The 24,970-nt window shown below is 40.1% G+C and overlaps 1 protein-coding gene across 1 annotated transcript; it reads right to left on the reverse strand.

The window, feature by feature from the left end:
* Positions 1 to 1,039: 1,039 nt before the first annotated feature.
* Positions 1,040 to 13,336, reverse strand: LOC139729269 (NADH dehydrogenase [ubiquinone] 1 alpha subcomplex subunit 10, mitochondrial-like). The gene is made up of 10 exons (XM_071640198.1): positions 13,240 to 13,336; positions 12,921 to 13,051; positions 9,593 to 9,836; positions 7,176 to 7,307; positions 6,329 to 6,415; positions 5,551 to 5,672; positions 3,878 to 4,012; positions 3,325 to 3,410; positions 2,134 to 2,242; positions 1,040 to 1,114 (listed from the first exon to the last, which is right to left on the reverse strand). The coding sequence occupies exons 2-10, from the start codon at positions 13,041 to 13,043 to the stop codon at positions 1,040 to 1,042; spliced, it is 1,113 nt and encodes a 370-aa protein (XP_071496299.1). The 5' UTR covers positions 13,044 to 13,051; positions 13,240 to 13,336.
* Between the last annotated feature and the right edge of the window lie 11,634 nt (positions 13,337 to 24,970).

Consider the following 24,970-nt stretch of genomic DNA (forward strand, 5'->3'; position numbering starts at 1 on the left):
TTCAACATTCAATATGACTTTATTATCTGTATTATCTGTTCTCAGAAGTCATCAGTGTTTCCATACACTCATTTATTTACAAATAAGTCCCTCACTAGATTAGGCCATTCATGCTGAATGAACTGTGACAATGTAGACATCAAACTCCGCCATCTCATTAATGCTTTCTCTTCTACAAATTGTGTATATCATAAATAGACAAAATGCACTCTTGTGGTGCATCATTAATAGCATAACATTGATGTCATGTGCACCAAAGCATGAAGCACATTAACATTTTCATCTGCGGAAAACTGTTCAAAATACAGTGCATTTTAAAGCAATGATTCTGGCACTCATGGTGCATAGCTATATGAAGTGTGTTGAAAAAAGCAAAACATGTTTGACATGACCATGCCACCTTCACAGTATTAAGAGACCATGGTGGTATCAAAACACAGCCGTCCTATATAAATGAATGATTCCTATACAATATGGCGTGTCCTTCTTTGTTCGTTTTTAGTAGTCCAAGACAGCATGGGAACAATTATAATGTTTCCTGTACAACAAACAATAGGAGTCTTCTACCTTGACCTAACATTAAACTTTCCCTGTCAATGGCACTCATTCCCTTAAGTTATGTGAACATGTCCTTATCATTCTTCCACAGAGATGGGTGCACATATGTCAGTTTTTCTTGGAGACCTTGTAAATCTAATGATCATAGTAGCACTGAGATAATGCTGAACTAGTCTTTCAACCTGTCACTAGCATGTCAAGTCTTGTATGCAGCAAGAAGCTTGTAAAGACTAGATACGATTATTAAAAGCAATGTCCACTGAGAATGGTTTATTGCTTCTGTAACAAAACATAATTGTAGCCTTGTCTGCAGCCATAGAGTTAACTTGTAGAGTGAGACATACACACCAGACACATGCTAGATGTAAGTCGCAACTGCTGTCATCCTCATCATCACAGTTCATTCCACCCAATCAAGTGAGGTTTGCTAGATTTCCATGGTTACATCTCCCTGGATGGTGCCATGGCAGTGAACTCTGACCTACTTGAAGAAGAGTTTGGAGATGGGTTGGTCTGGACTGTACCCTGGTTTGAATCCCTTGTGAATGGAGTGGTTCTGTCAAACACGAATGGGACAAAATGTTTCTCATTTATCCTAGCAATACTTTGAAGTTTTATTCACAGACCCTCCCCCCCCCCCCAAAAAAAAAATCAAGTTAACAAAGAACAAAACAACTGGACGCAACAACATAACACTCATAAGGCATATTCATTCAAAAGGGACATAAAAACTCAGTGTCAGAAATATGCAAATGCAGGGAAAAAAATACTTTTTGCAGGAACACCGCAAAGCACGGTGAATGAGATTTGAGAACTGCAGCCATTGTCACTTGCAAGAGTCTCTCATACAAAAAAGGTTTAACCATATTGCCATCAATACAATTTCGTCACCAAGTCACACACAGTGCCGTGAATGTGGTGTGCAAAGTAAATCACAACTCTAGATGTTACATCTATTCTATGACAAAGGTTTGCAAGGAAAGTGAGCAACAACAAAAAAAGTCAAGCATGGGCTTTTATTTAAACACTGTCAAAAATACACATTGGGATACACCAAAGTGAAAGCGTGAGCTAAAATTGGCAAAACTTTACGTTATAAGGGTCTACACTTGAATATTGTAACTGTCTATAATTGAGTTGGTCGAACTCAAATTAAAAGGGGCTCTGGTGCTTGGTTACAACAGGTAGGGAACCTGTCAAATTTCAGCAGGTCAAACTTTGCACGGCAAACGGTTTAAGGCTTCACATGGTGAACACATCTGCCTAACACAGGACTTTCCCAGAGCTACCAACTTTTGTAAAAGCCTTTCAGTACTTTGATGGCTGAGAATCAGTAATTTGCACCTTTTTTGAGTGAAAATCAGTAATCCTTAACAGTGCAATAGAATACATCACAGACAATGATTTCTAAAATCAGTTATTTGCTTGTAACCTTCAGTATTCTTTCCCAATTTCAGTAGAAATTACTGAAAATCAGTACTAGTTGGCAGCTCTGTCCTTGTGATTGGAAGCAACATGATGACAGTCTCAAACTGAGCTGGCAAAACTCTGTCTACAGAGGGCCTGGTCACTCACCTCCTCAAAGTCTCGGGTCAGACTGTTGAACTGGTCAGCTCCAAAGGTGATCTCAGGGAGATACTTTGGCATCCACATAGACCGCGTCACCTCCATCTTGTTACGCACACTGCAGGCAGACAAAAATTCGGTTTCAATGCAAAATCACCTCCACCATTCTATCATCTATACCCATGTACTAACTACTATAATCCCAAACTGAAATTGATGTATTATGTCAGTGCTGTGATGCGATGACAGGTATACAGAAAGTCATGTCCTGTCCATATCTACTGTATGTGCATTGTGTGTGGCTTCTTCCATTCTCTTTGTTAACGATGCCATGCTAATGTACCAGAAAACAGTCAATCTAGCGATACAGGAAATCGTTGTTCTAAGCAGAGTTTAAATGCTGACACGTGGAAGCAAAGCTCTCTTCTTCACCCACTAGGCTAGGAGAAATGAAGAACTATAAGGAGTGGTCATAGCAATTTAAGTTACTCAGAAGCAAAGTTCAGTATAACACCCTTTTAACACTAAGCAGGAGAAGCAGTTTACAGATCTTAACTGGTCCTTAAAGGGGAGCGCCAAGATACAGACGACTTTTGTATTATATCTGTTTTTGCTGTAAAGGGGACTGCCAGGCTAGCAAGACTTTTGTTTACCTGTTTTTGCTTTATGCTAATGAGACATGTATTATGGCTTTGATTTCTGCAAAGAGATACTAGGAACCAAGAAATGATCTACCGCGTTTGCAAAATTCATAAAATACATTAATTCAATGCATGACTTTGTGTGTTTGTATGTTAATGCTGGATATACTTTCACTGCTTATTGCTTCTAAATTGTTGGTTCCACAAAAAATAATGATGCATAGGCTGCATGAACCCACATACAATACATATAGACTTGCTAATCATGCATGCACACTTAGTAGTTGCGACTGGTTGCATGCGGGGGCCAGCGATATATTGCCCTACAATATACATCCATCGCATCACATGATGTATTTCCTATCTATGATTCCACATACAGTGCTTCTTAATTTGCTTATAAACTGAACAGAACATGATAGTGGTATGCTCTCTTAAGAATCATGCAAGTTTTAAATGTACAATGTATCCTGATAAAAATGCCCTCCTTAACAAACAAACAAAATTTTAAACAAGGGAAAGTGCGTACAAGAGAGGGTAAGTACACCAAAGTACTCACAATCTGTAGAGCCTGTCAAAGTTGTCGTCAGTCATCTCATTCCATGGAAGATGCTCGTACTTCAAGAATTCAACATCCTCAACCATCTACCATGAAAAGATAAGGAGTCAAAACCAATCATCAACTCTGTCAAAGTGATTACCTGTGTGAAGCAAATGTCAATTTAAAGCAGCCATAGCCTAAATGGAGGAAACACATTACGAAACAAGGGGAAAAAAAGGAAGATTCCGTACAAATACAATAGATGATACGCCAATGGCGTATCACCTAATCATGCATTCCGAGTCTAAACTGTGGTTTTATGGGGTCTTATCACTGATCTCTTTGGAGGTATCTAGATATCTCATTAGCCAATCGCTTTGAAGCCACCGTGCCCCAATCTTACCATGCACATCGTCATACACTTTGTGTGAAAAGCTCTGCTGGAAAATGTGTGCAAGTCCCCACAGAGTGTGCGTAATAACATGGCGGCACAGCAGCTTAAATCATATGTATAGCCTGAATTGTCCCATGAGATATCCAGATACCTCCTATAAGGGCGAGTGGTTCTTACCCTGTCCACATCCCTGGGACTGTTGACATCGTACACCAGGACCTCCGATGTCTCTCCCATGGCGGGAAGAAACTTCTCCTTGTACTCATCCTCTATGTGCTGCAGGTACTCCACAGGGATGTCCTGTTCATGAGGCTGGCAGAAAGACAGATAGAAGGGAAGGGGAAGATGGAGAAGGACAGGGAGGAAGGAGATGGAGAGATGGAGGGAAGGGAGGATTGCCACCAGACGCCAGGATACATTAGTACCAAATTCACAACCATGTCAAAGGTTATCACGATCAAACAATATCACCGGACATGTAAGATATCAAATAGGATTGAGAGAAAATGGGTAAAATTGTTTTGTGCCAAAATGAAGGAAATAAAGAAGAAAAATGGATTGCAGTGGCATGGCAGACAAGTACAGATATGAAGGAAAGGTAAGAGAGGAGAGTCACAAGAACAAGAAATGACAATGAGTCATGCACAAAGACAATTGTCAAGAAAGGGATGATATGGTGGAGTGATCAACAGTACAGATAAGTAATCAACATGTAATGCATGGGAATAGATATGAAATAGGTAACACAGAAAAATGTGTGTAGTTCAACAATGTAAGAATGAAATTAAACATGATCATAATGACAGGGTACATACAGCATGCAATGTGCATACAGATTGGGGGAGCAGTCACATACAATTAAGACAAAGAAGAGGAAGGTTGGTAAGAATCAGAGATGCAAAGGAGGCAAAAAGGATTATTTTCTTTTAGCATTCAAAACTGCAAGATTCAATTCACCTAAAAGATGTAGAGTTACAGTTCCCAGGTGACCCTTTGATTCATAGACATAGAAAAGTTTGGAAACTCATGCCAATTCATGAGTCTTATGTCTTAGTGGCCAAGTTACCTGAAAATTTTACTATATCATTGAAATATGACTAGCTTGCTTGGTCACTGCAGTCATCTAATTCTACAATTACATGCAACAGATGGCTTTGGTTGAGTTTGCATTTGGTGATTATGAATGACGCAAATCAATAAATGTTATGATTGAAGCAAGTAGAGCATCCAGTGTGATCTGTTATTTAGCTTCCACAAAGCCTATAAAATATATTAAAACCAGTATTCAAACCTTATATTAGGAATTACTGTGTGATAAATTATCAAAGGTGACTGCTGAATGCTTTGATAATCGATGTATCCATGTATAGCAACTATGCACACAGCAAACAACATTTCTTTACCAAAATGCAATCACATTACCTCAGTAGCTTTACCTTAACACTTTTTTTGCTCGCCAACAGTAGCTGCATGGAACCCGAAGTACTAGACATGTCACTCATCATTTTACAAGGAGAAAGTAGGAATCTATGGTTAAGGCCAGATTACCTCAATTTAGACACATCTGTGTTTTTATCTCTTTGACTGTAGATGTTATTACAGTGGTCCACACAGAGACCACTCCATCATCGTTTATACTTCATTTGACATTTAATGTCATATTTTCTCAGTCAAGAGGTTACTTTTCAATTCAGCATGCACATGTACTCACACAACGTGCTCTGGCAGAAAGAGAAGAATTAAAGATAGCTTTAAAATTTGTGAGAATGTAAGGTACAAAGATTTGAAAGCAGATCACACACGAGCTCAGAAATGCGGAGATGGAGCGATGTCAAAGTATGCATGCTTACAAGACCCCTTGCCTTGATATGGGCATCTAGCTGGGAGACTGGAGTATCGAGGTAGATGACTAGATGGGGTGGCTTCAGGCGGTACAAGGAAATCTTCTGTGCCTCGTAGTAGTAGTCATAACCTGTGAGAATTGGAGGAGAATGAGTGAGACGGAATAGAACATCATCCACTGGGATGTACCGAGTCTACATAAAATAACACACTTGAAATAATATTTAGGTATGTACCTAGAGATTACCTGCACACAATTATATATGTGTACACCATTTAAAATGTGAAGTTGTCTCCTGTGGTACATTGTATCTTACCTATAATCTATGGAGAATCACAAGATATGCACTGCTTTAACCCTCGCTGGCACATCTGCTGCTGTGCTCATTGACCATTCAGCACCAATGTCTTAAAATCAAATGTCAGTGAATAGGGAATAAAAATCCTCTAAATCCCCACTGCAACATTTGACTACAGCATTGCAGAACTTAATTGGGTTTGTCCATAAAACAAAACAAAGGCAAACCAGAGGACAATTAATTGAATACAAATACAACTTGAATTATTAAAAACACAGCATAGTTCTTGCACATAAAAAAGTCACATCACAGGGAAATATGACAGTTATGAAACTTCCTGAATTTTTACTTCATTGTAACCAGAATTTCGTTATAACCATGTTTGTTATAACAGGAGTGCACTGTATTCTTCTTCTAGTGAAGAACGTGAATAGTACCTTCAGGCTTAAAGTATTCCATTTAGTATGTATCTGAATGGGAGACTCACACTCTCTCCTGAAGTAGCCCATCTTGTACATGGCTTCCATGAAGACACTGTCACTGTATACTGACCTCTCCAGCACCACACCCTGACCTATAACATACCAGAGGAAACGATTATAAGGTCACTAAACAAGAATAGCATACCAGTGATATTCATTAGAACACTGTATTTCATGTTTGAATGCACCATCACTATACCCTGGGGTTTTGTTTTTTTTTAATAGTGCTTAATGTTGCATTTAACCTAAATGTAAATGTAAATAATACCTCACAAAAAAAAAACCCAACCCAACAGAATGGTGCACATGTGTATGACTATTGAGACTAAAACAATTAGTGAATTGCTTGTGACAACCCTTACTGAATTGTCTGTCATTGTGGATTTTCCAACAATGAGAATAATGCCAATGAAATAGTACACATTACATCTACATTTTGTACTCATATTTCACATGGGTCCATGTATACTATATGTAAACAATCAAGAATGATTATAAAGCTTGCATTTTCCCATGTTTGTTTCCACTACTGAGGCAAATATATTAACATAAATTTGTAAAATTCAAAATATTGCATTGTTCAAAAGCAGGCAATCTAATCATAGCAGTTGTGTTGCCAGTATAATCTACTTTAAGACCCATAAACATTGTGGCAACGGTTTCATTGACAAAATATCTTTACAGCAAGAAAGTCTTTTAACGTGCTACACAAGCTTTAATACCCAATATCTGCCACTAGCAACTAAGACTGACTGTTAGGTTAAGAACAACTACACATCTGCTCAACAAAAGAAAAAAATAAGGCTTGTGTTTTGTGTCATAGAGTGAGACATGAGACATCCAGTGGCTCACCAGTCTCCAGTAGATGTTGTACGGCGTCTGCGTACTGCACAAAGCGGACAGCGTACATCATCAGCTGGAAGCGGAAGGAATGACCATCCTTGTCAAAGGGGTCAGCATAGAACCGCTCTAACGAACAGTAGCCTGTGGACAGTAGACAGAAAAAAAAACACAATATTTTACTATGTAACATCATTTGTACTCTCCTACACAAGTATGAAAAGTAAATCTATATAAATATTGTCAAAGAATTCAGCATTTACTATCAAACACTTATCAGCTTTCATCTGCAGATAACAGGATATTTGTTGTACTTGTTAGAGTAGACTGTTGGGGACCCTAATGCTTAGTGGTTTGGTGTTGATACAAACACTTGAAATTCTCAATCCTATTGTTGCCATAAATTACACACAAACTTGCTAAAAGCTAATGTACACAAACATAGTAAAACTATATATGAGTATGTCGGGCTCATACAATAAGTTGTAAGGTTTGTGTACAAATTGATTTTATGCTAGGTGTTTCAAAAAACATTTCCCACTTTTGATCATTAATAGTTCAAAAACTATTCATCCGATAAAACTGTCATTGATACGAGTAACAGCTGAATAGTGTACAATTTTGTTGGAGGTGATTTGAATGTGAAAGCATAAATCAGTTTCATTAAATATAAGATTGATTTTGAAGTAAGGTTTCAGAATTTGGTCAAATTCTAACCCTCTATACAAATATTGAACTTTGCACAGGAACCAATGATGTGTATGTGAGTGTGTGCTGACAATGGCACTGAACAATGGACATGCCTGAACCACCTGTTGACTAGGCGTCAGTCTCGCGCTCCCAGGCACATGAATGCTTAATCAATAATTCATGTGGATTGCCCTAGGCACTGCTAGTCTGAATTCATGCACGGTAAAGGGTAAAATGCATGCACATCGAAAAAGTAAGCACATGTTTCCATGTGCTTGTTAAACACCACATTCCATTCCATCTGACAATCATTTTCAAATTTTGCTTCACATATCATTAAATTTGGGATATAAATAAGCATAAATGATCTAAAGTTCTTTATTTTAATACAACTGTCTACTAATAGTCTGACAAATTTGTCGCTTTTTCGATAAAAAGAGATCATTTTTGGTAAAGAGTTCAGCAGCATTTTTCGTTGGGGCGATTTGTTTCACAGTAGATTTATTTAAGGCTCCATATACACAAGTGTATACTCTAATTGATTTTCTTTGCTTCCTGTCACCATGTTTACCACAGAACAGAAGGTATTCATTGTAATTTCCTTTTTCAGAAGTAGGGAGAGCACTGTCGTGACTCAACGACAGTATCGGCAGGCGTTTGACTTTACACATGTACTGCCAGAGGCTGAATGAAGACTAGTTGTTGATAGTGGAATTTCTCATGAATAAATAATAAAGCATTCAAACCCTGGCCATCGTTCAGGACCATTGTCAGGGTGTTAACCACACACTCCCATACACACCCATTGACCCCTGTGCAAAGTGAAAGTTTTGTACAGAGGGTTGAAAAAAGAGCAAAATCTGAAACCTTACTGTGAAATTAATCATGGATTTCATGAAACTGATTTATGCTTTCATATTTAAACCACCTCCAACAAAAATGTAGTGTACACTATTCAGCTATCACTCATATCAATGACAGTGTTATCTGATATATTGTTTTTGAATTATTAAGAATCAAAAGTGGGTAATGTTTTTTGAAACACCTAGTAGCAAAGTTTTTCTCTAAACCTGAAGTGCTCATGTAAAACACTCTTAAAGTTACCCTATATTTTTAAGGAGTTCTTGTACCCCGTTTACAGTGCAGGACTGGGCCGAGCCGCGGCCGAGCCCAGCCTCAATTGCGGGGCCGAGCCCCACAATTTTGTCCGTTTACACTGCCGGGCTCGGCCGCGCTTTTGATTCAAACCTTTCAATATTTTGTCGTAGTGGCGCTCTGCTTGTAAACAAACGCAATTTGGTATAGTCTGGTTTTCAGACCCTTTGCCACCTGGATTCCGTGGCAACGAAGTCGCCGTTCGGGCATAGGCCTTTGCCGAAGGAAAAATCCTTTGCAGGACAAAACCACCTTAAACTACAAGTGTATACTAGTTTTCGACGTTGAGGGGGTTAATATCCTGAATAACGAAATAGTACGGGCAGAGGGTTCGGAAGCCAGACTAAAATTGGCCACGCATTTGGCCCAGTTTGCGTTTACACCGAGAAAAGGCCCGGCTCGGCCGCGGCCAGACCACCTCCAGAGCGAGGCCAAATGCGAGGCCAATTTTGGCCCCACATTTGGCCTTTTGCGCGTTTACACTGAAGCGGGGCTGGGCCGAGCCGCGGCCGAGCCTCGCACTGTAAATGGGGTCCCAGACAACAATCTAAGCTTGATCTATCAAACATGTTCAGACTACATACCCACGAATTTGTCATCGTATTTCTTGCCCTCTCCCAGATCTTTTTCATCAAAGTAGTGCAGAGTGGCTTCCTTCATGTACCGCATCCCAAGCTTTTCTGCAAGACCTTTGGCCAGGGAGCTCTTCCCAGCACCAATGTTCCCATCTACGACGATAATCTTGCTTCTCTCATCAAACTTGTCGAGGAACTTGTAGCCAAAGAGGTTGCCCAGAATGCCTCCTGTACCTCGACATCTTTTTGGTTGCTAAGTGGGAATTAAAGAAAACACTTGTTAAAGCACAGGTTCATTACATTTACAATACCTGCATATACCTGTCACTCCTACAGTGGCGCATCCAGAGGGGGGCACACCGGGCGTGCGCCCCCTCTTTATTTATTTTTAAACAAAAGAAATAAAAAGAAAAAATGGGGGCACGTGTGCCCCCCTAGTTTTGTAAAGGTGCCTCCCCTTTACGAAATTCATGGATCCGCCCCTGTTCCTATCATTTCCAAACTTTTTATCTAATATCTTATACTTTCTATTTTCTCAAGACCTGAAGGAGTGAATTTGAATATCAATGTTGCCCATGCTTCCATGCATACAGCAAACAAACAAAAACAAAAAGCTAAGGAGCAACAGTAAATCCTATATATACAGTACGTACATAAGTATATATACAATCAAAAGGCATGCCACATATCTCATAACGGACTTCAAATTCTTGTGGTCAGGCTTATGGTAAAATCCTTCAAAACTATTTGCTACATTGTATGCAAGTTTCTGCATGTTAGCCGAGAGTTGATTATTACAGAGATGCCAAGTTTCTCAACTGGCTGGGAGTGAGAAACAACAAAGCAGCTGAAGGGGGCGGGGTGGAGCGGATGTGAACTTGTATACTGCATGTAGATGGAAGAGTCCACAATTTAGAGACTAGACCTCTTAATGTTACGTAATACATGATCATGATGATCACATCGTACGATTCATAATTTACATGCATGCCATAACTACAAAGTACACTACAGTAAACTACAAATGTTGACTTGTCCACTAGAATGTAGCAGCGCTGTACTGCGTTACCATGGTGACCACAGTGCACTGCTCCGTCCTGAAAGTGAAAATGTGCAAAACCCTCTTGCAGCTTATATTTACATTGATTTAGGAAAAGAGAAGGAAAGTCTGTTTAAAACTAGGACGGGTGCCTGCTATTGTATTTGTACAGTTTCTTATTATGATATAGGCAGTAGAAGTGGGCACTGCAAAATGTCACACTGCAGCACAGCACCACAGCTGACAGTTGACCGCTCTGCCTGACCTTTTGATAAAGTACCCCTTGGCCCAAAGCCTCATTATCACTGACCATAACAAATCACCACCTCTTAGGGAAGAACACCGCCACTGACCCCTCACTCTTTAGTGTTTCCGGGGTCGTTTTTCTTCCAAGTTCAGGGCAAATAGATCTCATTGTGCGTATGAATGAAAATAGAAATAAGATGACATGGAAATATACCAGTTGCTGTCTGATTGACACATCCTAAAGCCAGGCAGCTAAAAACAAAATCTGACCCCAGACTGGACGGAGACTTCGTGTGCATCTTTGACCCCTGAAGAGGAAGTGAGGATGACCACGACCTCCACTCCGCTGTCATGACCGAGCCATATAAAAACCCTGAAAACTCGGAAATAGCATGACACTGAAATTGCCATTGACTGCTGATTATGCTGCCCGAGATCAGCTCGTCTAGCTGATTATTCTCCTCAACTTCATGACTTTTGGCTGAAAACTGTGAGAGGACTTTGTTTCGTTAGGCAGTCCTTGTTTCTACACAACTTTTGGCTGAAAACTTTGAGAGGACTTTGTTTCGCCTGGCAGTCCTTGCTTTTCTGCCCCATGCCTCGACAGCCTGAAAATAAGCATTTTTTCTGGGAGGAGAACAGCACCGCAGCCCAAAATCAGTGTTTAATCACAACCGGCAATTAGAAACTGTTGACTCTACATACACACGTGTATAAGAGGATAATGTCCGCTCAATCTCTTCCGATGACTACCACAATGCGGCATCTACATCGTTTCAGTCAACTCTGACTCTTTGCTCCTAGCCTCGTTCACGTCGAGCATCCGGTCAACTGTCATCCTGTTCCCATTTCATCACGCTCTGGACCCGTCATGTTCGAGTTTTTCGCTCTGGTCTCGTCTTTTGCACTCATCTTCGACGACGCCGTCCTCGCAAAGTGACGCACACCATTCAGTGGACTTTCGCAGAACATTCCGGAATTAACATAAACTGGAGATTTCTTGCCCTGGTACACCTTGTTAGATTATTGGTGGTGAATGTTTATAACAATATTTGGAATTTCCTAATTCGGATAATATCTGTGGATCCACATTATTTAGCTTGATGTTGAACAAGTCAAGAAGGGTAATGTACATCTGTTCAATTTATGGTCAAGTTGTAAGCATTATTCTGAATGCCAGAATAATATAAGATTTTTGTCTGTCACTACAACGCTACAACTGACAGAATGTCGATGCACGTATGATCCTGATCGGTTGTAAATAAAGTCTGTTCGATTGAGAAGGCCATTTCCAATGTAAACCGAACTGTCTGATATGTGTTTGCTTTAACCTCGTTGTCTCATACATAATAATAAAAAATAGGGGAATTGGTTATAGACCCTTGCGCATGCAACTTAAGCAAAACAATAACAAGCACTCAAACCATAATACAACAATGCCAATTCTTCCTAAAAGAAGTTTAACTGTTCCCCCGGCCCAAGAATACTCTACACAGTGGTGAGGGCCTCGAGATTGCAGGTGCAACACTGTAAAATGAGGAATGTTCTCGTGCATTTTAATTTCGCGAATTTTGCGAGAGCCAAGACTTGCGAAATTAAAATGCACATGAAAGTTCTTGTCTACTCTATAGATCCATTCTATGCATTGAATGTTAGAGGCAACTTGCGAAAATATCATGCCATGAAAATATCATGCTTTACAGGACTTGCTAGACTCTATCTAATAACAACACCTAACTGTTAGATTCTAGAAGCTTCTAGTAGACCGATGGTATTTGTCTCTTCCTGGTGGGCTTTTTATCTGACGTCGGGACATGATGGTCATCCCCCCATTTATTAGAACGGGGGCTGACCATACATGTCCCAATGTCAGATAAGAAGCCCACCGTGAAGAGACAGATACCATCACGACCATCAGTCTAAATGGTGTTTTAGTAGAACGGTCTACTGTACACCATGTCCATGGCATGATGTAAAAAAACAAACAAACGTCAGACATTCAAAAGTCCAACCCTGATATTTATAATTAAATAAAGATTAATGTTAACTCACATGCATCTGTACATGATTTCGCTGACAAGGGAGTTTGACGGCCGCTGCTCCAAGCACGCAGAAGTGGGCTGCCCTTCGCGAGCTGGAAGCGAGCATTCCCAACCTCAGCACGGCACGAGACATGGCGACACCTGAAAAGTCATTTGCAACACAGTACAGTCACACTCACCAATGATACCACTAATACAATTACAAACATAGGGCCTGGATCTAGACCCTAATTCTATGATTTATTACATATGTTATGGGCTATGTATAACTTAGCATTATACTACATGTATACTGAGTCAATATCAATAGATGAAAGTTGTATACTGACCTTCGCTGAGGACCTAGCCAGCAGACCAAATACTGTATTGTCACCAGGTACCAGCACCTCACATCTGAATATTCGAGTACAGTATCCGTAAGCCGTCGCGTCACGCACCTCTAACGTTAGCTATGTATATGTACGTACATACGTAGAGTACACACGGGCAACATGAAAGAGTATGCACTGGACTACAGTATCGATGGAACGTACAGTACAATGTACTTACAGACAGGCAATGTGATGATAGCTGGCGCTATTCATTTTGCCGGTGGCTTCACCATCCTCGGGATCAGTTACAAGTCATACACCCTGGAGCTCCAACCATTTCCCTCCTTGGATTCGTCAGATTTGACTCTATTGTCACCAGTTTCCCTTTGCAGCATTTTGTTTTTGTTATGTATGAAAGAAGCACGATTACGTATCATTTTATCTGTAGTGTATAATAATCCCTTGTCATTTGCTCTGATCTGAGAGGTATTATTGAGACTGGTAATCTTATGTTTAATCTTCCAATGTCTTCCTGTCTGACTTACAATCTCTCAAAATTAATGTTAGTAAGAATCTTACTTTTTTTTTAAAGATGACATACAACAATCCTTATTGGTAAAACACAATCGCTCTAAAGTACAAGTGAACTACAATTTGGCAAAACTAGAATTAACAAATTTAGCCAAACTAAGCTATCAAAGGTCAAATAAACCGAGTGATATTAGTATTACATTGTATTTACCAATAATCATTATTAATATAGAAGTGACTACCTAAAGGCTTTCGTAGCTGGATGAGAAAGGAAAGTCCTCTAAGAGAGAAGACAAGACATTTCTTTTACATTCTTAGCATGATGGGTATTGTGTATAGTGATTGCCTTGTAAAAAAAAAAATGCATATTTATCTAAAAATAAAACTACTTTACATCTCTATCATGAATATAAGTTCTAATGATTCATTGCCAACTTAAACATCTCATTCATAGGCACATCTTGAACTTTTCAATTTTGTCGACCTAAAGGTTTTTGCTTTCATCCTGCATTTCAGTCTTTTATGCATGTGTTTTATTGTAGAAAAAATGATGCGTCACATTCTAAATCTTTTATTACAGAAAACAATCATTTTATGCCACCTGTTTTATTTAGCGAGATTTACATACCAGTTTAGAAGCTGCAGTAGTGCAAAACTACAGAAAACACAAACCAAAACATCATAGAACAAAAAAAAAAATTTTTTTTTGTTCTTCTTCCTTAGAAAGATTTTACAAACAAGAAAAATGAGACGAGGTTTCTCTCGATATTTCAGTTCCAACGCAATTATGTATAATGTAGAATGGATTAAGAAGAGAATGATGTTGCCTACTTCATACAACGCGAGTCTTATGCTTTTCAGTGTCCACTTTGATAATGCATCCTTTATTGTTATTATAACTATAATCTACTACCATAATAGGGGCCTACACTGCATGTTCCCCGTATAGCTATAGGCCTATGTAGGGCCTACGCCGACTGCTATAGTGTTACCATTGGTGAGACATAAATCTCCATTATCGATCGTTATCTTTTTCAAACAACATCATCAATCATAATTTTGCATGATTGACACCGTTGTTGCAGTGTTTGTTACACTCCAACGATAACGAATGATATAAGAATACACACTTGGTAACGCAATATGGTCTCAAAGTTCCAAGGTTGTCCCGCTTTTTCTAACATGGCCATCAAAGTAACGTACATCACTTTCGGTACTTCCGGGATATCTTACAATATTGCATACAGTTTGTAAGTATAAAGGTCCAATAAAAAGCGCATTTCTACCCATTTCGAATTGATGAATTATTTCCAAAAAATGAGTAAAAAAGGCACCTGAGCTTTCGTCTCTAGAAGAATTCCTCGGAGGGAAAACGGATGGGCTTGACACGGGCCTATTTATACATCTATTATAACAACATAATAGTGCACACGTGGGAGGGGCTAGGGACACAGAACAATGAAAACAAAGGGGTAGGAGATTGGGTATTAAAATCTGGGCTTTATGTTAATTTAATATTATGAACAGTTCCAATCAATATAAGGCATGCACCCATGCAGGGTTCGTTTTAACTTTGATCAGTGTAGGCCCTGTGGTCAAACAGGATCGATAGACAAAGTCCATTATGCTGGTTTACAAGAATGATGGCAAAAATAATGATAATGATGATGATGATGATGATAATAGTAATAATAATAATAACAATAATGATAATAATAATAAAATTAGGAGCCAACCACTCTTTTAGAGCCAACTTAACAGTAGGCTATAACTTTAAACCTATCAAGAATAATGCAATGATGTGTAATTTACAATCTTCGTACAAATAAAGTATAGAATGATATAGGCCCTACATAAAAAACGAAAATGATGAGGGGAATGATGCGTGCATGAGATTTAAAAAAAAGTTGTACATATTTAGGAGCCTACATGGGAGTTATAGAGGCATAACAGTGAAATGGATTATAAAACATAAGACAATATCCGTACTATACACCGGTGGGAAATAGTATACAAATATTGACTGCTCATGAGGATGATGGTGGAAATTATCATTCCCAAGGTGCTTTTCATACCGACCCTTCTATCACCCCGAGGCGTTAGCCGAGGGGTGATGGAAGGGTCGGTATGAAAAGCACCGAGGGAGTGATAATTTCCACCACCATCCGAATACAGAGCAGTTGATATTTGTTTTATATAACTCATCGTTTAAGACTTTTTCATACCGACCCTTCTATCACCCCGAGGGGGTCCTACTAATTGACGCAAACTAATGCAAACTAATGCAAACTAATGCAAACTCAATGCAAACTCAACGCAAACTCAATGCGAACTACTAATTAATGCAAACTAATGCAAAATACTAATTAATGCACGCTAATACAAACCGTTAGCGGTGAAAATTAGGGTGAATTACAGCACCTGGACCTGGCTCTTCCTAGGCCAAAAAAATGGCAAATGAAATACAAGCTTGACAAATGCAACGTTATGCGCTTCACAAGGAAGTCTCGTCCCATTCATCACACGTACACCTTAGCCGGTCACCAGATAGAAACAGTGTCCAGTCACAAATACCTAGGAGTTGTCTTATCAGACAATTTAAAATGGAATAGACATATTGATATAACTACAGCCAGAGCAAGCAGCATGATTGGCTTTCTCCGTCGTAATCTACATAATGCACCGAGAAATGTTAAATTACAAGCATACAAGAGCCTAGTGCGTCCCCACTTGGAGTATTGCTGTACAGTATGGGACCCCTTCACTCAACGTAACATCTCCAAGATTCAAGCAGTACAAAATAGAGCAGCCAGATTCATCTGTAATGATTACAAGTGGCAATCTTCCGTCTCCGGAATGATAAAGGATCTCAAACTTCATCCACTCCCAGAACGACGCAAGCTTTTAAGGCTATCAACATTTCATAAAATAAAGCACAGCAATATTGATCTAAATCTCGAGGATTATATCAGTCCTGCTCAAGCACCGAGAGGTATGACAACCCGAAGTTATCATCCGGACAATTACTCTACTTTACACGGTTCCTCAACTGCTCTCGCCAACTCCTTCTTCCATAGAACAGCGAAGGATTGGAATAATCTGCCGAGTAACATAAAGCAGATTCATAAATTTGACACATTCAAAGAAGCGCTCCAGCGTCACCTCCGTTGTGATTAGCTGCACATCACACACCACAGTGCTGAGTGATACTCTATCCAGAGTTTTTCAGCGTATTCATCCAGATCCAGAATCCATCCTATCGAAGAATGACTAACGTCACGTTTACTTCAGTACTTGCTACTTCAAGCATCTCACCCCAACAGTCAACAAAAACTTGGAAAAATCATTTTATAGAAATATCATTAAATTCACATTTTTTGACCAAACAGATGTCGTTTGCATTTCATTTTGCTTTCAAAATTCAGATAATGTAGAACAGAGTGAGGCACAGAAATACGGATTTTAATGACCGATCATTAAAAGCCGAAATACTAATTAATGCGAACTCAACGCAAACTCCAAGACACAACGCTATCCTATGTAAAAACCACGAATATCGCTTACAAATATTGGAAAATGACACCCCTTAATATTATAAGTGTTACAAAAAACAATTCCCACTTTGATCCTTAATAGTTCAAAAACTATCAGATAACCCTGACATTGATATGAGCAATTGCTGAATAGTTTACAATTTAGTTGGAGGCAATTTCAAAATGACAGCATAATTCAGTTTCATTAAATAAAACATTAATTTTTCAGATAGTTTTCAGATTTCGCTCTATTTTCAACCTTCTGTACAAAACTTTAACTTCGCACAGAAGTCGATTGGTGTGTATGGGAGTGTGTAGTTGACACCCAGACAATGGTCCTGGACAACGACCAGGATTTGAATGCTACATTATTCATGAGAAATCCCATTATCACAGCTAGTCTTTATTCATTCTGAAATGTGGTGTATGCAAGCACGTGGAAACATGTGCTTACTTTTTTTCATGTGCATGCATTTCGCCCTTTGCTAGAATTTAATCTAGCAGTGGCCAGGCAATCCATCATGAATAATTAATAAAGCATTCATGTGCCTTGGAGCAGAGCTCTGAACAGGTGGTATCCAGGTCCATTGTTCAGGGTCATTGCATGTATACACCCTCACATGCACGTCATTAGTTCCTTTAGTTCAGGTTTTGTACAGAGGGTTAAAATGTGACCGAAATCTGGAACCTAACTTTGAAATTAATCATGGATTTCGTGAAACTGATAGGTTTTCATACTCAAATCACCTCCAACTAAAATGTACACTATTCAGCTATTACTCATATCAATGACAGTTTTATCTGATATATAGTTTTGTTTTGTTGTTGTTTTTTTGTTCAATATTCCACATTTCAACAAATATGTAACCATAAACATAACAATACAAAAGCATGGATTAATTGTCGAGTACAGCTTATAAGACAATTTGACATGTGAAATATGAGGAATCTACACAGAAGCATTGTTTGTATAGGGTGTAGATTCCCAGATGCGGATGTTAGATTAAATCTTACTTGATATGCAATTGAAGGAATGACATTGTGATTTGGGGAAATACAAACGTCGAAGAATAAAAAAGACAAAGAAAAGACAAAGAAAACAATGTCCGCGGCACAAGACTTCTTGAGAGTTGCGTGATCACCTGAGCGAGGTACAAGTCAGATCCAGTGTACAATAGCAGAAATACAAAATATGCACAAAGAGGTTCAGGAGATAAGAAATCACCAGCGAGGCACATGACATAATCGATAATGACAATAATACAAAGTATGAACAGAGAATGTCGAGGAGGATTGAAGAATAACTTTAAGTATGTATTCAGAAAAACTAGTTTCAGTTTATGCTTAAATGAATTAAGAGACTGAGATTAGATTATTTCTCTATTCAAATCATTCCAAAATTTAGGTCCTGTATTTTGATAGTAGTTATTGTTTTTAAAGCAAATACGGTTCGTACAGGAGAAAGATGAAAAAATATTTTTGTCTAGTAGGGTAAGAATGAACTTCAGTATTTTTAACAAACATCGAAAAAAACACATCATGAGGGAGTCCACCTGAGTTTAACTGATACATAAACGATCCGATATTGAAATAATATAAATCCTGGATCTTAAGTGTTCTACTGCGTGGAAAAGAATAAGGCATTAGTGTGTTCCAGAAATTCAGCGAAGTTAATTATCCGTATAGCTCTTTTCTGTATCATATGATAAAGAATTAAGTATAGTTGTACAGCAGTTTCCCCACACCAGGATTCTATAACCTGTATAAGACAATAAAAATAGTGGAATACAATGAATGCAGAACATGCTTAGGAAAATACTGTTTTAACTTATACATAACACCTACATTTTTTGATGATAATTTACGCAGAGAATCAACATGAACTTTCCATGTCAACTTACAATCAATATAAAGACCAAGGAATTTTATATATTCAACCTGAGTCAATTCCACGTCGTTTACGAACAACTTACCCGGTATAATATTGATCATATTGCTAAAAACCATAAATTTTGTCTTAATCAAATTCAATGACAATTTATTAGCCTGAATCCACTTCAATACTGACTTTAATTCAGTATTAATGGTATTCAGTAAAACATGAGAGTTTCGATTCGAATAAAAAATACTGGTGTCATCGGCAAAAAGAAGAAAATAGAACAGAGAGGACGAACTGCGAAAATCATTCATATAAAGAATAAACAGTAGAGGACCTAAAAGGGATCCTTGCGGTACCCCACAAGTTATAGGCTGTGAGCTGGACACATGGCCATTCAAACTAACAAACTGAGTTCTTCCAGTAAGGTAACTTCCAAACCACTCCAAGGCCCTTCCACGAATCCCATAGTGTTGTAATTTGTATATTAATATTTCATGGTTGATTGTGTCAAAGGCCTTGGAGTAGTCAAGAAAGATACCTACTGTGTGACACTTGGCATCGATCGCTTTGGTAAATTTTCTCTATCATTAGTAAAATAGCATTAATTGTTGAATGCTTTTTGCGAATTCCAAATTGATTATCATCTATTACACTACACTCGTTTAAAAATCGGAACACACGTGTGTACACAATCTTTTCAAATAATTTAGAAAAGGAAGTTGATAACGATATTGGTCGATAATTTCCCAGTTCATCCTCTCTGCCCTTTTTATGTATCGGGATAACTTTAGTGATTTCCATCCTAGTATAGGCACTACATCATTCATTAAAGACAAATGGGCAAGAGGTACAACAATCTCATGTACAATATATTTCAGAAAATAATTAGAAATTCCATCATAACCAGTACTTTTTTAGCTTTAAGATTATTTACAATATCAACAATTTCGGATTCTGATACAGGCATAAAAACAAAGATTGATTATTGCGATAACTTAAATACGTAGAAAACGGTATGTCCGTTTCCGGAATGGCATTAGCTAAATTGGATCCGACATTCACAAAATATTGTAATGAAATGACGATTAAGTAGATTGCGTGCAAGTACTAGTATGTTGTGTATATAGCTTACGTGTACGTGTATTGGAAGGGCGTGCGCGCTCGGCAACTAATTATAGTACATGTGTAAAGGGCGGACGCGCTTAGCGCTCCTTTACATGCATGCTATGGGTATATCTGCGAGCGCGTCCGCGTAGTTGGGGAGAGTTGCTGAGCGTTCACTACAGCGGACGGACGTGCTGTCTGAATTCTCTCCGGCAGACTAATCGTCACCTACGAGTTACCATAGGGTTACGTGTGTAGGTGTTAGGTGCTAGGCGTCGGCTTCACACCCACTTTGTGTCGACTGGATCGTCATTATACGGTAATAAAGTTCTTTATCTTCATGAACTCGTTATGATTCGCGTGATTTAGTGTGATCAATTCTGCGAATATGATGTGGCGTGGTGTGTTGGCGTGATTTTTAACGTAAAGGCCGTGACCGTAGAGCCTACATAGAATACATCGTATATAAGATACTGTCTACTGACTGTTCAGAGAGAGAGAAACTAGAAGATACTTACGGTTATGTTACATTTTGGCGGCAGCGGTGGGATGCAACAACGGTATACAGATACTCATTATCTATATTAGTCTACGATTACGGCCGAAGATGTCAGAAAGACGTCGGCAACATCGCCTACATCGACGCCTGTGTCGCCCGCAGTAACACTGACGCCTACCATATCTCAATGTACACAGAGTGCGCCTAGTAGCGCCTAACAACGGGAGAGTGCGAGTACAACACGGCGCCTGGCAGACGCGCCTAGATGACACGGCGCCTAGTTACGTGCGCCTGCCAGTATTGTGACGTGTTGGCATAGGTTATATTGCGCCTTACCAGTAGAGCGCATGTGTCACCTTCTGCAGGAGCGCCTGTGGAAGTAGGTTACGCCTATACTACTGTAGTATATGTACGATATATTCACCACGCATATATTTGTATATTCCAGTGAGGTATATAGAGCGCCTATGTAGAGCGCTACATACGCCTTCTCAGTTTAGTGCGCCTTTTGTGTAGAGCGCTATAGGCCCCCACGGCTTCTTGTAAGTCCTCGTTCTGGCTCTCTATAGTGTGTTGCATAGTTATGTGGCGCCTATAGAATGCAGGTTGAAGAAAAATAGGGCGCCTTCTATATGAAGAGCAGCCATATTGGACATGTCGAGAGATAAGCGCCTACTGTATTGTTAAATAATGTGAACGGCTCTTAAGGCAAGCTATAAAAAAAAAAGACACTAAATTTGTTAATGCGTCTTCAAGGTATAGTAGCATAGCGTTACATAAAGTTCCACATAAAGATTTTCGGATGTGGGTGCCTCAGTTTCAGTAGCGCCTGTAACCAGAGCGCCTTAAAGTGCAATTCAACAGTATTCAAGTACCGAATACATCAATGTGTACTCAAATGAAGGACTTATGCGCCTACGTCATTTAGATACAGTATAACGTACATACGACTATAGCTTTTTACTTCCATAGATACTGATAGATAGAGCGTGTTAAATGGTTCTTCAGTATATAGCATTTACATGACGCCTACATATAGGTATACCTTTTGACACTGCGCCTACCAAGCGGCTATTGTATCACTCTACAGCGCCTACAGAATAATAGTTGAGTTTAGTTTCTATACGACAATCTAAGTGGAAGAAAATGGCGACAGGAAAAGTCTCAGCTGAGGATGAGCTTGACGTTCTCACAACGGAGTTGAAGCAAAGTGAAGACAACCTACAACAGTCGAAGGAGGAAAACGATTTGTTGCTAGAACAGAACCGTTTGCTCAGACTGCAGATTGAACAATTGACACTAGGAGTGGCCGCAGATGGCAAAGTGACACCCCCAACCTCTTTGCCGCAATCGGCATTCTCCGTACCTGATTCTCAGAACAAGGTGAAAAGGGTAACAGACGATCTCGCTGATATTCAGCTTTCAGGATGGATGCCTAAAGCAACTTCAACGACAGATAATCGTTCACGGAGAAGGGTAAATGTAGATGGAGGAGTGCGAGTCGGTCAGGGAGGATTCCCAGAGCTTGGTAAAGCAACGGAAGAAATGAACCTCGATGTTGTCACAACCACTCGAAAAGATAATACTAGACATGGTTCCGAATCACCTCAATTCAGACAGAATTGCATGCCACTGAGGAATCTCTCCAAGCCAAATATTCTACCAGAGAAATTCGACGGGAAGACATCTTGGAGGGACTATTTCAAACAGTTTGAGGCGTGCAAAGAAGCCAATAATTGGCAAGATGCGGAAGCTAAGGTGTTCTTGGCGGCGAGTCTTCGAGGTCAGGCAGTGAAGGTACTTGGGGATGATTCTTCCTTGCAGTACAAGGAGTTGGTGCGGCTTCTGGACAAACGATTTGGACCAGGGCAGTTAGCAGAAAATTATCTGCTCGAATTACGGTTCAAGCGTCAAGGACCTAAGGAATCACTGCAAGAACTCGGACAAGTGATACGGGAAATGTCAACTTTAGCTTACCCAGAGCTCTCTGAAGAAGCACAGGACCGTCTGGCTAGAACACATTTCACAGAGGCTATTGAGGACCAGGCGATCAGAGAAGGTGTGTTCCGGGCCAGGCCCGTGTCCATGGACGAAGCCATTCAAGCTGCATTAGCGACAGAAAACTTCTTGAGGTTAGAGGAGCAACGCAATGGCAGGGGTCGAAGTTATTTGAAGCATGCACGAGTTGCAGATGACAAGGAGAAGGATTCGATGTCCCTGATTTGGGAGGAAATGAAGAAGCTAAAAGACGCAATAGGAAAGCAAGCAAGAGAACACGCAGAGAAAAAATCGGAAGGTAGCAACCGTAGTGGACAGAAGATCTCAGGTCGAAGTCAAGAGTGTTACAACTGCCACGAGTTTGGACACTTTGCTAGAAACTGTCCTAAACGGGCTGCTGAGAAAACCTCCTCGGGAAACGACAACCAGCCAACTCTGGAACCCGAGAGGAGGCTGTAGGAGGTACAGGGTTCCAGCCAATCAGAACGGGACAAAGGAATACCACGACATCTAAAGGAGGTGATCACACAATATTTCTTCCAAGAGGGTGTGCGAAAGGTGGACTCTATGTCGACGTACAGGTACGAGGAGTTAAAGCATTACTCCTGGTCGATACTGGGGCAACTGACACAATTCTCTCCTCATCTATGTACTATAGGATACCACATGGACAGAGGCCGAATTTGAGCTCATTTGAAGCTGATGTACGGAATGCCGATGGGAGTGAAATGGAAACCATGGGCAGTGCCATCATGGAAGTGAAAGTGGGGCACAGTGTTTGTACATCACGTGTTGTGTTTGGTGATACAGGGAATCTAGAAGGAATCCTTGGGATGGATTTCCTGTTGGAAACACAAGCCCGCGTAGACCTCCGAGATATGCATCTGGAACTTAATGGTGAGAAGATCCAGTGCAAGAGCAGGTATGGCGACAGAATTTGCAGGAGAGTGGTTGTTAGTTCTACGACAAGCATACCTCCTGGCCATGAAGCTTTGATTTCGGGGTTAGTGAGAGGGCGACCTGAGGAGCTTGGTCTCGGACTGGTGGAACCAAATGAGAAGAGTGAGATAGTAAGCAAGGGAGTAATTGTGGCACGGGTAGTAGCATCGGCACAAGGTAATATCGTACCTGTTAGAGTCTTCAACCCAGGAGAGAGAGTGTGTGTGGTCAGAAAGGGAACAGCTGCTGGGTACTTCACTCCTTTAGAAGCAAGTGATGTGGAGGAAGTCAACACAGATTGTTTTGAGAGACAACAGGAAGTCGAAGTCCCTGAACACTTGAGCGATTTGTTGAAACAAAGTTTGGAAGGGGTTAATCCACTACTTCACTCTAAGATCGCGAAGCTGTTGAGTGATTACCAAGACATTTTCTCCAAGTCTGACGAAGACATCGGGTACACAAACCTAATTCAGCACCACATTGAAACGGGCACCACATCACCTATTCGACAACGCCCAAGACGGTTTCCTCCCAAGGAGCAAGATGAGGTGGATCGACAAGTGCAGAATCTGCTAAAGACAGGTCGGATTGAACCATCAGATAGTCCCTGGGCATCGAACATTGTCCTAGTGCGGAAGAAAGATGGGACTAAGAGGTTTTGCGTGGATTATCGCAAACTTAACAATGTGACAATCAAAGATGCGTATCCTATCCCACGCATTGACGACTCCCTAGATTCTTTGGCAGGTTCAACATGGTTCTCAACCTTGGATCTTGCTTCAGGATACTGGCAAGTTGGTATGGACGATGACGCGAGGAAGAAATCTTCATTTGTTGTCAGAGGAGGGCTGTACTCTTGGCGAGTCATGCCGTTTGGTTTGTGTAATGCACCTTCAACCTTTGAACGCCTCATGGAACGTGTTCTCTCTGGACTCCATTGGAACATCTTACTAGTGTATCTAGATGACATCATAGTCTTTGCGAGAACAATTGATGAAGAGCTAGCACGTCTGGCCACAGTGTTTCAAAGATTGCGGGATGCTGGTCTGAAACTGAAACCAAAGAAGTGTTTCCTCTTCCGTCGAAGTGTTCTATATCTTGGGCATACCGTGTCATCAGAAGGGGTATCGACAGACCCAGACAAGATAAGAGTCATCAAGGATTGGCCAACCCCTACCTGTGTGAAAGAGGTGCAGAGTTTCCTTGGCCTTGCCTCGTACTATAGGAGATTCATCAAGGGATTCTCGTCTATTGCACGCCCTCTAC

The sequence above is a fragment of the Diadema antillarum genome, unplaced genomic scaffold, assembly GCF_040938485.1.
Source record: "Diadema antillarum isolate AM-2024a unplaced genomic scaffold, OU_Dant_1.0 seq00000233_RagTag, whole genome shotgun sequence".
NCBI lineage: Eukaryota > Metazoa > Echinodermata > Echinoidea > Diadematoida > Diadematidae > Diadema > Diadema antillarum.

Bases quoted from the DNA above. Each gene is read 5' to 3' on its own strand.
- LOC139729269 (XM_071640198.1), bottom strand. From the start codon at position 13,043: ATGTCTCGTGCCGTGCTGAGGTTGGGAATGCTCGCTTCCAGCTCGCGA. The intron at 5,673-6,328 runs GTGAGTCTCCCA...CAATTCTCACAG, and splicing joins GGGCTACTTCAGGAGAGAGT to GTTATGACTACTACTACGAG. The intron at 1,115-2,133 runs GTGAGTGACCAG...CGTGTTTGACAG, and splicing joins TGACCCGAGACTTTGAGGAG to AACCACTCCATTCACAAGGG.